Source organism: Olea europaea, chromosome 16 (genome assembly GCF_002742605.1).
Source record: "Olea europaea var. sylvestris chromosome 16, O_europaea_v1, whole genome shotgun sequence".
NCBI lineage: Eukaryota > Viridiplantae > Streptophyta > Magnoliopsida > Lamiales > Oleaceae > Olea > Olea europaea.
Window position 1 is genome coordinate 4,560,025 of NC_036252.1, and position 15,685 is coordinate 4,575,709.

Consider the following 15,685-nt stretch of genomic DNA (forward strand, 5'->3'; position numbering starts at 1 on the left):
TCGTTACGAGTTGAAAATGGCCCATTTGGCTCGGGCTCAAGCCGGCACTTAATTTTTAGGGTTTTTTTTTTTTTTTTTTTTTTTTTTTTAAGGTTCTACAGATTTATTTATTTATTTTTTTAGGGTCAGCTCGTTACGAGTTGAAAATGGCCCATTTGGCTCGGGCTCAAGCCGGCACCCCAATGGGGCTCTCGGACATTTCGAACCGACGAGCCAAATTGACACCCCTATTCACATCAGATGCCTTCTGATCGTTCTTATAGCTTTGCATTATATTTATATCATTTGTCATCTTAAATCTTGTATATTGTCCAAAGATAGCACAAGAAGGGATGATTATATACTCTAATGACATGTTTAGTATGCTCGACCGAATAAAATTTGGGAGAACAATCGACAAATATCTGCTAGAGCACGTGTCAAGTGCTCTTCGATTCTCGACAATAAACTGAATAAGAAATTGACAAATATAATTGTCGACATATTTATTTCTTATTCACTTTTATGTATATATTGGCCAAAAAAGCCTGTAATCTGTTCAAAAAATACATGAGGAATCTATGACAAGGCTTTTACTTTTGGTCATTTTCATAGAATTGAAACCTTTGTGTATCTCTAATTCTATATTGAGTCACCATGGAACGACAATTTCTTTTACTCGGTCCTTTAATCAAGGAAGGTGGACCGAGTTTTTCTACTACTCTATAGCCATATTTTTAGCAAAAACCTAATTTGTAATAACACAAACAAAGCAAACTAACCACAAGTTTTTCCTTGTATTGTCAGGTGACTTCCGCTTAGATATGTCCTTATTACATTCTCAAGAAACTTGTCCAAAAAAATAAAATAAAAATAAAATTAAGAGCATTTGCAAGTAAAGAAAATGGCGAAGAAAATTGTTGTTGTCTTAATTTTGTGCCTTGTCGTGATGGCAACTATGCAAGGATGGACCCACATGGGGTCATGTTGGGTCAGTTGACCTCATAGAATTTTCAGATATTTTTTTTTCTTTAAGTTATCCAAACTTCCCAAGTCCAATTAAACATAACATTGATCCATTGCTTGCCTATCTATCCGCCTATGGGCTGCCATTTGCCAAGCCCATTTATTCAGCTGATTTGCACACAAGCCCAATAGTGATTAATGATATGTTGTTTAAAAAAAAAAAAAAAAAATTATATTTCAATTTTTGACCCAACAATGTCGAATGTCTGGCTCCGTCCCTGCCAACTATGCAAATTCAAAAGGCTGGAGCCACCGAGGGGGAAGAATTCAAAGAATGCTACGACACTTGCCATACGCAGTGCTCAAAAAAAGGCGATGGCTACAACTTCTGCGAGATTAAATGCTTCACTGATTGTGGTGTCAAGGAAGTCAGAGGTTAGTTTTCAAGCCTATATATGATTAAACAAAAGGTGCATGCAACAATTATTATTGTCTTATATAATTTAGCATGTAACGATATGAGCCTTAGTGTCCAAAATGATATATCATACATACGTACTGTTTGTTTTGAGATCAAATCTCGAAGGACGTGAGATAAATTCATGAGGGATAAGAGAATAAATGTTCTCTCAAATTGAACATTACATAAAATATAAACGGCTTGGATACTCCCATGTTTGATCCCCCATTTTTTGGTAAAATTTATTATGGAATAGTGATTTATTTATTTATTTTGAGAATGTGATTAAAAAGTAAGTAGAAATTTTTGGAATACGTATATAATTATTTTATGGAAGAATGTGTGATTGAAAATGAGGTTTGAAAAAATGGGGCTCAAACAAGGGCGCAGGTTCAGATCGTTATACGACATACTAAATATCAATTTTTTTTCAATAATACACTTGATTAATCATTGTTTTTCTTCTAAATTAGTCTTACTTTGGGACCCATTTTTCAATCTATTTTTCTCTTTAACATATGTGTTTTTATTCTCATTAGTTTCTATTCATTTCTATCTTGCAGAAAAAATTGAAAACTACAAGCCTTGAAGAAGGACCATGGATTGATACAAAAGTTAACCAGCTATAGAGTTAGAGGCATTTGATCAATAAAGTGCGTAAGAATCAATAATTTTATTGGTCTGGTGCCACTTTATTAGTAAAAATCCAGCAAAAGTTGAAATGTATCATATCATTAACTTGTGGAGTTGATTGAATAACTCTGCTGAGAAAATGATCAAAGCTATTGAATTTTTGAAAACAAAAATCAATATGGCACCTGATATAAGAATTGTATAGAAGAGAATGTAATAGAAAGCTGCAACTCATAATTATTTGAACTAATTGCTATTGACTTTGATTATATTTGGCATCGATACCAGTATGATTTAAAAACTATTTTGTAATCTATAAAACCTCCTTTTTTTCCAAATTAAATTCAAACCCCACATTCTTCTAATAAAATAATCTTGCACGTAAACCTAAAACTTATCTTTACTTTTTAGTCTTACATTCTCCGAAAAATCACAATTATAAAACTCATTAATTTTTAAGAAAAATGGATCTCAAACGCACTCTAATCATCTTAACTCCAATAATTGAGTAAGAATTGGCTAATTTCTGTCATAGCAGTTGGGCTGGCCTTTGGATACATAATGAAAAATTAATGTCATGGTCCAATGGGCCAGCTTTGAACCCACCCAGTGGGCAGTTCCTAATTTTATTTTATTTTTTACAGAAGGCCTTAATTTTAAAATTTTTTATGGGAAAATTAGACCATATACCCCCCCAAAATAAGAGTTTTGAAAAGTACTATTAAAACTAATTAAAACATTTAATCACGTATTAAATACGTTCCAAAAAAAAGAGTACTTTATACTCTCCTCCTCCAAATAAACAACCCAAATCCCTAATTAGAACCACGTAATGGCAATTGAGAAACCCCCAAACGATTCCAAATCGTCCCCAAAATTAACGAACCTACGATTCACTTCTTCATGGAAAATTCTTCATCGGCATCCCAGAGTTTTGAGCAAGACTGTTATTAATGGCCATCTTCGCAGGGCATACAGTGTCCAACAGAGTAGAATTCTGAAGCTATATTAGATGGGATTGGGGTCCTACTGATTTGCAATGTCATCTTCCTGTGGGGTTTGGATACTGATCAAAGTGAAGGCTATTTCACAAATTTCTGTTTTGTAGTTGTTCGTGGTAGATTCTTAGGTTGTTCTGGTGTATTGAAAGTGTAGGTGGTAGGTGGTTATTGGTGTTTGAAAATCGTATGTTGACGGCATTATGTTGCAGATGTTAATTTACAATTTCTGATTGAATGGGTTCTTTTTATGTTTGTGTTGCTCCTATTTTACATGTAATTTGGTTTCATCGCATTTAATTGTTTTTCATTTTATATAAACTTTGTTTTTCATTGATTATGTAAAATTTGTATTAAAATTGTTAGAGTGTCGAAACAATGTTCTTCAGTTTTTAGTTAGTGCAGTGACTATGGATTCGTTGATGGTATTTTTCATGAGCCTCTTTTTGTTCATTTTAACAAATCGATGTTCCTTTTAGGGGTATTGTGTACTATTATGTGGTATAGAGGGTGTTTGATAGTCATTTTTATGTAAAAATGCATTTTAGAATAGTAAATTGATGTGAAATGTGTGGTTGAAAAATAAGATTATTTATTTATTTATATGTAATATTATTTTAATAAAGAATGCGTGGTTGAAAAAAAGAGAGAAAAAAATACATTTTGAAAAAAATGGGGACCAAACGGGAGCTAAGTCATAGATAATGGATCAAGACGACAAAAGACCTTGTGCCTCGAAGTGGTTAGGCTGCGCTGATTTTGTCACTTTTTTCTTGAGTTTATGTCACTTTTTCTGAATTCTGCTAGTTTTTGAGTGTTTGTCACTCTTTTTTTTATTAGTTTGTCTCACTTTTTCTTAATTTTGTCAATTTTTGAGTGTTTGTCACTTTTTTTGAATATTTGTGTCACTTTTTTTTTTATAATAATTGTCACTTTTTTTAGTATTTGTTATTTTTTTCAACAGTTTTTTTGAAATTTTTATCACTTGTTTTAGTGACAAATATCACTTTTTTATTGTTTTATAAAAAAGTAAAAAAGTGAGACAATTTTTGTAAAAAGTGACATTGTGTCACATTTTAATTTTATACAGTATTTTTTACTTTAAAAAAAATTTTTATATGATTTTTCAGAAGACTCATGATTTTAAGGGTATTTTTATAAGTTGCCCTTTTTTTATTAGAAACACATCTTTCGTCTTTATTACTAAAAAGTGAAAATTCTAAAGCATATCTTTGTTAAAAGATGTCTTACTGGTTAAGCTATCTAGGGACTATTTTATACATCTTTAGATATCTAGATAAGATAGAATTTATCATCATAAACTGATCAATGTATCGGCAATTTCCATTAGTAAAATAAATTCATTCTCACTTCTCTTGAAATATCTTTTCTACGTGTTGATCGAATTCTTTACCAAGTCGATGTCATTGCACTAGAATAAATTCATTTTTTTACGATACATCTTTTAGCGCTTTAAATAGTCGAAAATAATTTCTCAAATTAAGATATTTTTGAACTTGTTTAAATAATTTTATAGAAGTATTTTGTCTAGTTATGAAAACTTTCAGGAGAGGCTAACCTAATGTGACTTCTTCATGATTCTTTTCTACAATAAGTACAGACTCTATTTAACGGACCCTTAATTGTATCCATTGTGTACTTAAATAGTGTTTGTATCTCCGTTAACGGTATGATATTGTTGACAAATAAAAATTTAGCCCAAATCGAACGATCCAAGGAGTGAAGCCTAATTGGAGGATCCCCAAATCAGATAGCCCAAAGAACGAAGTCCAATAAAAAAAATCAAGATGAAGGCCCAAGAACGAGGAAACGCCATTACGCAAGTTTGCAAGTCGTCCAGAATTTGAGCGAATGAAGTGTCATACAGTCGCCCAGAACTGTTACTCTATTCTCGCCCAAACCTTCAAGTCGTCCAAGGTCTTAAAAAATATAAAGGGTCGTAGTTATCAAGAAGTGCAGTTATCAAAGCAGTTATTAAAGCGGCCCTATCACGTTCCACGATTCAAGGAATTCAATCGAAAGCGGTTGAACGATGAAGAGTAATGGCAGCAGTTAAAAAAGGCAATTTTCATGACAAGTTGGCCATTACGAGGAAAGTGGGCAGTTATAGGACGATCAAGCAGTTTTTAGGGCGGTTGATCACAAAGAGATCGTCCATGAAGTATAAAAGGGAGAAAAGATATAGAAGCAAGGGACCGAATCAAAAACTCTCGAACAAAGAACGTGTAATTTTAATCTCCTTAACTTAGACTTAAATACTTTTCTTTCAATAACTCGTGTGCTTGCGCCCCTTGGAGGCACGTTGTTTTTAATTTTCAATTGTAAAGTCATCGTCAATAAAAGAACACCCCTTTTTGGGACTTTGTCTCAAGAGGTTTGTCCCTTACACAATCGTCTGATCCCTTTTAATTGTTAGCGACTATCCCGTGCGAAACAGATATAATATCGTAATTAAGAAGAAATGTAACATGAGTATTATCAATTATATTGTCCAAATGTAAGGAATATCTTGTACCAAACATGTTACTGTCGAAAAACTTATGAATATACCACTTTTTTGTTCTTTGTAGTATTTTACATACTTCGTAGAGCCAAACAAAAACACACGTAAAGGGATGATATCACACAATTTACCATAAGGGTAATAAACCAACCACTCATGCAAACTTCGTATCTTTGTTCATCATGTAAGGACGTGGAATCCTATTTATGTGAAAATATTCAAATGGTGCCCAAGAAATCAATCCGTATCTTCCTTTCCCAAATTTCATTCACCCAAATATGGGAAAACTAGGCCTACATTGATTTCTAGCCATTTTGGGGAACAACTAATCTTTGATACTTGGTAGAATTCACTAGGGTTGTCGAACAAGCGCATATTAAACGAGTAATGTCTTCTACACATGCAATAATATCAATAAATATTATAGATGTAACGATTTCGAAATGAGGTATAATAATATTACAACAATTTACTTGTTAAACACACTCCCTTTATAAATTCGTTTTAAGACAAGAAGTGCTTGTCACGTTATAACATATTTCAACAAATCCAGGTCAGACCAAGAGAAGCAAAGTTGGATTGTACATCAAGGATTAAAACAGTAGTTGAAAGCCAGGAATAAGTTAAAAAAAAAAAAATATATTGCTAGGCTTAAGTAACTACTGGGTGAATTAAGTGCGTTGACGCCTATTGTACGCCAACAGTACCAAATCTAATTGCATTTATGATTTCTGCATTGTTGACTTGTACATTACAGCAGCACAGCCTATCCCTGACTCATTTTTTCTAGTGACTGAGCGAGAGAGACACTGTCCATCTGACACAACTTGTTTAACAAGCAAAGGTAACTCTTAAATACAGATTTACCTAAGCAAAATGTGACATCATTCTTCCATAAATAATACCCATTTCTGTACATTTTGTACTAATCATTGCTCAGTAAATTAAATTACACTGGGGCGTGTTTGATCCCTATTCCAAAGTCTTAATCCTTACATTTTCCATCAAGTATATAGGGCTCGAAAATGATGCTCATGTGTTCCATAAGAAAATCCATTATTGGAACAAAAACCCGGGTTTTAGAACTTACAAACTTATTTTGAAATGAGAATTTTGGAAGTGCAAATAATTGTAGCATTTAAGTTTCTTGGTGAGTAGCAGTAGCTTTATGAGGTAAAATCTCTAGCATTGCGCAGATCCTATCTAGAAGTTGAATACTGATGCAATAGTGGTACTGATACTACTTATTTTTGCTATAAGTAGATAAAAGTACTTACTGAAATCTTGATCCAAACAAGATAAAAACAAAAGTTGTGACGTCACGTGGTCATCTTGTGATTGAAGTAACAGTATTGGTGTGTGTGTGTGACTGATGATGATGTTTTTATGCTGCTGATGTAAGCCACTGCATTATTAGTGGATCCACAATCAAGCTATGTGGATCAGTTGAAGGATCAGCTCAGGGTTTTGAACGGTTGGGTTCCTTCGTTTCTCCATGACCAGAGGCTTCTTCGGTATTTTGTTATCGAGTAATGTTATTTGGTCTAAGTGACATTTAGCATCAATTTATATTGCCGTGACATTCAAGTACATTGTATAATGAAATTGGAATGCAACAATGTGACAGTTACTTGATTATTACATAGATCGATGATAAACACTCCTTACGATATATAACTTTATCTTGTATCATCCTAAATTTGAGATAGTCATTGACTATCTTGTGGGTCAAACTTCGGAATTCCTTTATTGTTTAACTTGGTAATATTCAAAGGTGTACTCGGGTGTTTGGAGGGTGAAAAAGCTAAGTTGCGACTATAAGAACGAAATTTCTTTTATGACCTCATTATTATTCAGAAGCACCACTTGTGCTAAATGGTGTTATTCCGTATCATCCCAAGTTTGAGATCATCACGGATTATCTTGTGAATTGAGACTTGAGGATTCTTCGTCGCATCACTCAGTATTAATATTTTGGGGTGGATTTAGGAGTTTTTGAGTGTCAAAATTTATTGTGTGACTGTTATTGTAACTCGAAAGGTTTAACGGACATGAATGAAAATTTATTAAATGGTAGACTACTTTATTTGAAAAATTGACAAATATTACAAATGTGTCTTAAAAGACGTAGATGGAAACAAAATGATAAAACACGGTTAAAAGAATGTCTAAATCTTTGATTCACAACATGATTTTTTTTTAGCATGTTAAGGAAAAATTAAAATAAAATTCAACCCACAGACTGTAACGTGGGTATCACAAAACCACATGCAATATTCTTATAATGCTTCTGACATATATTTTGTGTTAATTAATATCAGTTCTACAATTTATTATGTAAACAGCTAGATATCCTCTTGATGAGGCACCCATGTCGCTCAGAGCATGTGAGGAGCTGAGAAGAGATCACAAGGGATTTTTATATTATATGGTTAGTGGTGAAACAATTCGAAAGACACGTTTGATATGTAGTACTAAATATTATTTTTGTTTTTAGCATTGTTTTGTTCTCATAATGTTTAGTACTATTCGACTCACTGTCTAAAACATATTATGATAAAGCCTCTAATATTTCAGGTGGTTGGATGAAAGATTGGCTGTTACCAATTTGTCATTGGTGTATATATATAATGTTATTATTCGAAATCTTCTATAATATTAAATATATTACTTGAATTTTTCTACAAGACACAACACTCTATTTACTCTATTCAAGGCACTTTATTCAAAGTCATACATGTTTCATAGAAAACTTTTATCTAATCGATGAAATCTATAGAAAATAAATTTGCTAATATAGGTTACAGATTTGGTCGAGCAGAAGGTGGAGATGGATTACTTTGGATCAACGAAATGCTAAAATTACGGAACAAACTAGTTACACATTGAAAGAACAAGAAGTCTACTCTGTCCATGAACTCAGAAAGAGAAATATGCTTTACTAGTAATACTGATTGATTAGTAATACCCGAATTGTTTTATTGCATTACTCATTACCAAATTCGAAGCTAAATTTGTCGAGTAAATGTACAAATAAAATTAAAGAATATTGGTGTGGTTAAGGGATCTCATTTGACAGTTGACACTTGTGAATTGATCCAAAAGAAACATTACAGTATGAGGATAGGATAGCTTTTAATGGAATTAATTAAACAGCAATGGTGTTGTCCAAAAATTGGAAACCAAGGTACAACTCACCATCCCCACTTGGATCTGTGTCTCCCATCTTTAATAATAATAAAATAAAAGTGTTACCTTAAAACAAGTCAGAATGGAACTTTGAATTAGATTTACAATTTTATTCATTGAATTATTTAAACTCTTTAATTAAAATATAAAAAGTAACTATATTTATATATATTGTCTTCAACCCACTTTTTTACACGCTATATATATATATATATTTTTCTATGTTGTCATTGATATAAAGATCAAATTGAATCGACCAATTTGACTATTAAAATAATCAATTTAAAATGTAAAAATAATTAAAATTAATGAAGAACCGATCGATTCAACTAAAAAAAAATTATTATTATTTCATTATTTGTTGGACTTCAATTACATTTAACAGATTTTTAAAACTTTTGTTATTTATACCACGTTGAAGTTGGACATCAACCAACCAACCAGAAGTTTGAAGGCAGGAGAAGCATAAGAATTCGCAATTTCCAATGAAAAAAAAAAGGAAAAAAAGTAATAATTACAAATGTCACTTCCAAGTAGGCTTTGTCGGATTCGCCTAAAACTTGGAATTTGGAAACATCTTAAACATTTTCTTTTGTATTTTCCATTTTCATTGTGACAAATGTCACCACATCACTCTATTCCTACTACCCATTTTATTGGGTTTTGATATTTGTACAGCCAAAACCCCTTTTTCTTTTCTATAAAATTCTACTTACCATTTTATTTATTCTACGTATTAACAAGTTTATTGTAATTAAAAAGTTGTGAGCTCCATAAGTACGTAATTAAAATTAATTATTAATTTTAATTTAAATTAAAATTTTGACTTATACCAAACGGAACCATACGTGGATCACAAAATACTCAAAATTTGGATGAGATGATTTATCATTTAGTCATAATATGTAAGAGTACATTGCAAGACACTTAATTTAACATGTTTGGCTATTGTTATAATCATTTAAATCACCTTTTTATCAACATATTTCGTGAAATTCACAAATACTACACACCCATACATCACCCATATCTAACATTTATACTTTAAACAGTTTATAGGCAAACTCCCAAACATGCTATAATGTACAATCATACTGGATCATACCAACATATGAAACATTATGATTGATGAAATCTTAACTTTTTTTTTTTTTTCTAAATATTGTTCAGTACAGTTTGATCCAGACTTAGCCCCCGTTTGATGATTAGTTTTTGGAGAGAAAAAAAATAATAAAAACCAATGTTTTTAATAATAATTTTTAGGAGAATGTACGACTAAAAAGTAGGAAAATATTTTAGATTTATGTGCAAATATTTAATTGTACGAATATACAATTAAAAATGAATACGTAGAAAGAAAATTTTCAAATAATGATTGTCAAATAGGTGCTTTGATCGTACATATCATATTTTCTAAAGCGTGTAGATTGGCCAGTAAACATGGCTTAAGTTAAAGGTAATGGAATGTAATTTGGACTTCATACAATAATTACAAGAGATTGCATATTTGGCTGTTGTAATTCACATTTCATACTTTTTCCAGTTCCACGCTTTCGTGACTGCGTCCCCTCCATTAGGCAAACGCAAATAGTTGCAATAGACTGCCAAAATTTACAGAATTTGCACACCACACAGAAAAAAGGCGAATGAAATAACAGTGACCATCAAAGAAATGCCTTTATCTTTTCAGTAAAATGCTCAACTTTTCAGTATTTATTCATCGATTGCTACAGGACAGGAATCTTGATATTATAGTATGGTTTTTAACTTTTCCTTTATTCATTAGCAACTTGAAATGCACATCTGCCCACGTCCCGATTCTTCCCTGTCGCAAGGGAATCACGAGAGAACATCATAATTCGTAAAAAGCAAAGTCCTCGAGTGTATTGAACCAAGTTATTTGTTCTTCTCATCCTACAAAGGCATCCTGCAAAATTATGAAGTAAATTATTGTTATTATACCGTTCGTGTTTTGGTATTTATAAACGGGTGTAATGGAAAAACGAGCAATAAAATTTCTTGCCTAACTATTCGGAGTGATCTTAAAATTCTGGTTCTTGATGCCAAATTTATAACGTGCAGGGTGAAAAGATGGTGACAAAAGAAATGAGTGAAGTTCAATGTTGATTGCGACTATTTACAAAGTTTAGAATCTGATAAGACGTAAAAAAATACCAGGGAAAAAAAAAAAAAAAAAAAAGGGGGATGATTACTAACCGTCCATCAAAATGTACAAAATCAATGTCTTTGTCACACATAAGGCTGTCTTATGATGAAATCACGTACAAGCATTTTATTGAAATCAACCACAGCCATCTGTTACTCTACTATTTTTGGTCTTTTTATTTCCTAAAAATCAGAAAAAAAAAAAAGTTTAAAAACTGAAAAAACGAAAAAAAAAACAAGGAAAAAAAAAAAAAAAAAAAAACGGGAGATGATTACTAACCGTCCATCAAAATGTACAAAATCAATGTCTTTGTCACACATAAGGCATCATGTTTGTGGCTCATCTGCAAATATAGAAACATCGTAAAATTCTCAGATCAACTTCCAAATGAAAGAAAAAAAAATTGCAAATGGATAGAGATATCAATCACTGTACAACTATAGCAGGATAAAAATGGCGAAAAATTGAGACAATAGAAATTGTAAATTGCCTGAGTTATTGGAGGATCACTCTGATTGAACCAAATACAAAGCTGTTCATGCCAATGACCAACCCTTGTTATGTCCTGTCTGTATAAAACATGCACGAATCAGTAAGTAAAAGCTGTAAAGATTCTGTTTTTTCTCTCTTTCTGTGTGTGTGTGTTTATGATACAGATGCAATTTGAGTTGTGCAATCTGTACGAGAAAACTAACTTGCTCAGCAGTCCCTTTTCTCGTGTTTGTTGATAAGGTCCAACATTTAAGTCCTCAATTGCGGATACATTCTCAGTAGAAATTTAGTTCATCGTATCCACACGAGTAAGGAAGCAACTCTTCAACCTCAATCCTAGAGCTGGAATAACTCGTGCTTTTCTTGAATCGGCTACGGTTAATAGACTCAACTTCAGCCAAAAATATACCGTAAACTGGTCTATGATCTGAGAACCTAGACTCTCCTCGGACATACGATAGTTGATGAAGACCTCGACCATGCCACAATATCCGATCACACCTTTATCCATGAAAACACAATATCAGTGGTGTATCACAAAGAAATTCACTAAAGACAGAAAGTGCATGTTTGTTATGTTTGCCTGTATTTTTTCCAAAACGAAGTATTACCATGCAGGTGTCCTTCGTTTCTCTTTTGGGTGCATATTCTCCCCAGCGTATCTGTCGGAATTATTTGAATACTTGTATGTTGGTGGGAAGTATATTCTTCCTTCATTCCACCCAGCAAAAACACGTCCCTCTATCTGCTCTATCCGAAGCTGTTGAGAAAATGATCTACAGTGTCAATTGAGTAATCCATATACTTGTCAAAATCCACATACTATGAAAATAAGATCGAAGCGCCTTACACCGATCCCAAAAAAAAACCAAAAAAAAAAAAAAAAAAAGAAGAAGAAGAAGAAGAAAGAAAAATCGAAGCTCCTTAAGGGAATATCGTTTACTTGCCTGGTCATTTTCTAACAAAGCTCTCCAATTACGCTTCTCCACGAGAGCTTTTGCACATCGATAAGAGAGGGCTATTCGATAATTCAAGTCCCCAAGCCATATAATTCGACTAGAAGAAAACACAAATATGATTTAAGCTTTGAACTTCATTCTTCTAAAGCCACCATATAAATTATTTTTTCTACAGAAAGGGCTCTTCCTCATATTGCAAAAATGTGAAACACACTGACATAGCATACACAAAGGCCAAACAAAATATTGAACAAGCACGAAAAGTTAAGGATGAGGAACTTACTCATGCTCAAGGATTGTTTGGGGGGAGTTCTGATCCCCTGTTCCATGAACTTGTGGAAACCTTGTTTTCCTCAAAATTTCCATAACATCGGAATTCCTCCTCAACTCGTCGCCATCCTTCTCTCCAGAGGTTAGATGACTACAGATGAAGCAGAAGCTCGTTTGATGCAAAGACATGCTAATTGAAATTGAACCCTGGAAAAGTTAATACAATAAGATTTTTGCATTGGCTTAGCCATGGAGGGTATGTTTTCAAATTACACGGTTTGGATGCATACCTTATTTCCAAGATAACCCATCAATCCTCTGCCAACACAAGAAACCTTTAGATTTCGAACAGCATCTCTCAGATCACTCTTTATCCATACCGTCAGAAAAATCCCAACCATCTGCTTACTCGCAACCAAACAATACCTAGACTGCCCGGGTTGTCTGTCCCCTTCCTCCATCGGGACAGAACCACCGTACAAATTTGTTGAGTACTGCGTGATATAATGTGAATCATCCAGCCCATTTTCATCATCAGATGAACCAGCCCATCCCACATTGGGATCATAGTCAGTCAGTCTATCTCCAAATATTACCCTATCGCAAACACTATATCGACTATCGCAAACACTAAATCGACGATCTAGTCTAGGCTGTGGCATTGACACGTCACAATCCAACATTCTCATACTACGGCTCAATGATTGGAATGAAGGACGTTGAAAGAAAGAGGAAGCTTTTTCTCTATTTGTTCCTTCAAAGTCAGCGTCTAGTTCAACAATTGGATCTGGAACTGGTGAAGGTGTACGATAGCCACCAAAGTTGCCTGGAAGACTGTTTAGGGTTTTCCTAATAAGTGCTAACCATTTTCTAGCTGGACCATTATCTTCGGTTCCCAAGACATTACCAGCATTTAAAGGAACAATTTCTTGAAACCTAAAAGTGATAATAAAAATTAAAAAGAGACTTCCATTAATCATATGTTTACCCTACAATCAACAAAAAGGAAAAGATATGTTAATGTAGTCAACGACAAAGTTAATCACCCAAGAACATAAAGATCAGCAGGAGGTGAGTTGTGTAGCCACTCTTCAAGATTCAAATAATTGGGTGGAGATTTTCCAGCCACATTCCATGTTGCCACAAAGATCCTATTTCAATATGAATTACAAAAATATATGGTAAAAAACCCCTATTACACTGTGAGAAAATAGAATTAGCGATATAACAAGAGGCTAGAAGAACACACTTGTAGTTGTTCACATCTGTGATTTGGGAGGCATCAAGGTCAATCTTACTTCGTTGGACACGATCAGAAATCCGTTTACCCGATTTCTCTATCAATTCAATAGCCGAAAAAGAACTAGCATTAGAAAAATTTATAAAATCAGGAAAAAATTTAAAAGTTTTTTTCATTTTTCAAGTTTGTATTGGGAATAATGGCTAATAATATTGTGTGGTCCAAAAGATAACCTGCTATACTTTTCTTGATAGTGCATGCCTCCCTCTCTGAGAAATTGTTCCTCCATTCTTCATTAACACCTGAAAAGGCAAAAATTTAAAGTTATTAAAGCTGTACCCTCACTGTTTACAACAGAAAACCCACCTTTGGAGAAAAACAATAACATAAGTTAGTATACTTATAAAATTGAAAATCTTGAGAGGAATAATAAAAACAGAGAGATCTCAGCACATTAAAAATGGCAGACTCGTTATTATCCTGCTTTCAGTACAAGAGAAGAAAAAAATTGATCCAGATTAAGCAAAAAGGGCGATAATAATTGCTTAATCTTCATTTTATTCTAAATTCTAATAATGACTACAGAAGCAAAAGATTCAGTTTTTTTTTTTCAGAAGGGAAAATTAGATATATCATTTAAAGAGGTGATTGAGATAACATTAATTACTTCCATAAATGATGTCATCAGCATGAAAATCCTCAGCCTTGCTCTTGACATTGAACCATTTCTTCACCAGTGTTTTAGGCCAAGAAAGCTGAGTCAACAAACACAAAAAATTGGAAATCTTAAAAGCAAGAAAATTAATTAGTGCGCTTGCATTTTTTTTTTTTTTTAAACACACCTTGCTTCTCTTGGAGCTCTCATTTCTCATTGTTTCACTAATTCATATATAAACAACTACCAATAAAATTTCTTGATATCTCTCAGGAATTGAAAAGAAAAAGGGGAAATCCCTTCTGGGTATTTCAACTAATGAAGAGAAGACACCAGAGAAATGGAAGTAAATTAAAGTTTTTTGGCATTCTGATTTCTGGATTTTAAGAATCAAGAAAAATCCACAAAAGAAAAGTTGGAAATTTTGCTATGTGAAAAAGTAACAAAGAAGACTATTAGATTCTATACAGAAACAGGACAATGCAGAATGGATTATCAATTCACCAGTAGACATAATGTAGAAATATGGCCATTTGTTTTAAGGGAAAAAGAAAGTGTTCTCTTCTCAAAACCTCGTTCTGAGTACAGGGCAAAGTATCGAATTTTGAAGAGAATAAAGTGCAGGCAGAGTGTGTGTTTGTGTGTGTGTTTTCTCGAGGTATTTTGCCTGAGAGTAAAAACTGGAAAGGGCCCTGGCCCGAATTAAGGGGGTGGAATGGAACTGCCCGCGGTCAGCAAGGTTTTCTTTATCTAAAAACCAAGCAGTGCTCCCCTAACAAGAGGAAGAAATCAGAAAAAAAAAAAAACAATTTAAGGATGTAAAAGAAGTGTTCAACTAATGTTTTTTGTGGATTGCAGAGTTTTGGTTCGACAATTGCTTTATTTTTACCTTTTTTCTCAAGAAAAGAAAAAAAAAATTACACACAATCTCGTGTATTTATATGGGCAATTTTGTATGTAAAAATCAATGTTTTCCAGTCTGGATTACTGGGTTTTTGAGAAAATCTATCTATTTGCTTTATCGGGTTTTGGAAATGGAATTTGTGTTTGGAATGGCTGTCTCCAATGTAGATTTTGGGTTTAGGAATTGTTTAGGGGAGCTCAAATAGGGCGACACATCATATTATGTGTGGGGGGGGGGGGGGGTTAAAAA

The 15,685-nt window shown here is 33.2% G+C and overlaps 1 protein-coding gene and 1 long non-coding RNA gene across 3 annotated transcripts; both read right to left on the minus strand.

The window, feature by feature from the left end:
• Nucleotides 1-10,322: 10,322 nt before the first annotated feature.
• On the minus strand, nucleotides 10,323-11,012 carry LOC111411808. The gene is made up of 2 exons (XR_002705900.1): nucleotides 10,967-11,012; nucleotides 10,323-10,676 (listed from the first exon to the last, which is right to left on the minus strand). It is a non-coding gene; the product is annotated as an uncharacterized LOC111411808 (long non-coding RNA).
• A 394-nt stretch (nucleotides 11,013-11,406) lies between these two features.
• Nucleotides 11,407-15,304, minus strand: LOC111411807 (type I inositol polyphosphate 5-phosphatase 4-like). Of its 2 annotated transcripts, none has more exons than XM_023042416.1 (11): nucleotides 14,720-15,304; nucleotides 14,545-14,632; nucleotides 14,111-14,179; nucleotides 13,887-13,974; nucleotides 13,684-13,788; nucleotides 12,928-13,573; nucleotides 12,651-12,844; nucleotides 12,356-12,464; nucleotides 12,020-12,168; nucleotides 11,612-11,909; nucleotides 11,407-11,481 (listed from the first exon to the last, which is right to left on the minus strand). In XM_023042416.1, the coding sequence occupies exons 1-10, from the start codon at nucleotides 14,747-14,749 to the stop codon at nucleotides 11,684-11,686; spliced, it is 1,704 nt and encodes a 567-aa protein (XP_022898184.1). In that variant the 5' UTR covers nucleotides 14,750-15,304; the 3' UTR covers nucleotides 11,407-11,481; nucleotides 11,612-11,683. The 2 variants fall into 2 exon arrangements, with proteins under 2 accessions (XP_022898184.1, XP_022898183.1); XM_023042415.1 differs by having other exon boundaries at nucleotides 11,407-11,485; nucleotides 14,720-15,298.
• Nucleotides 15,305-15,685: the final 381 nt, after the last annotated feature.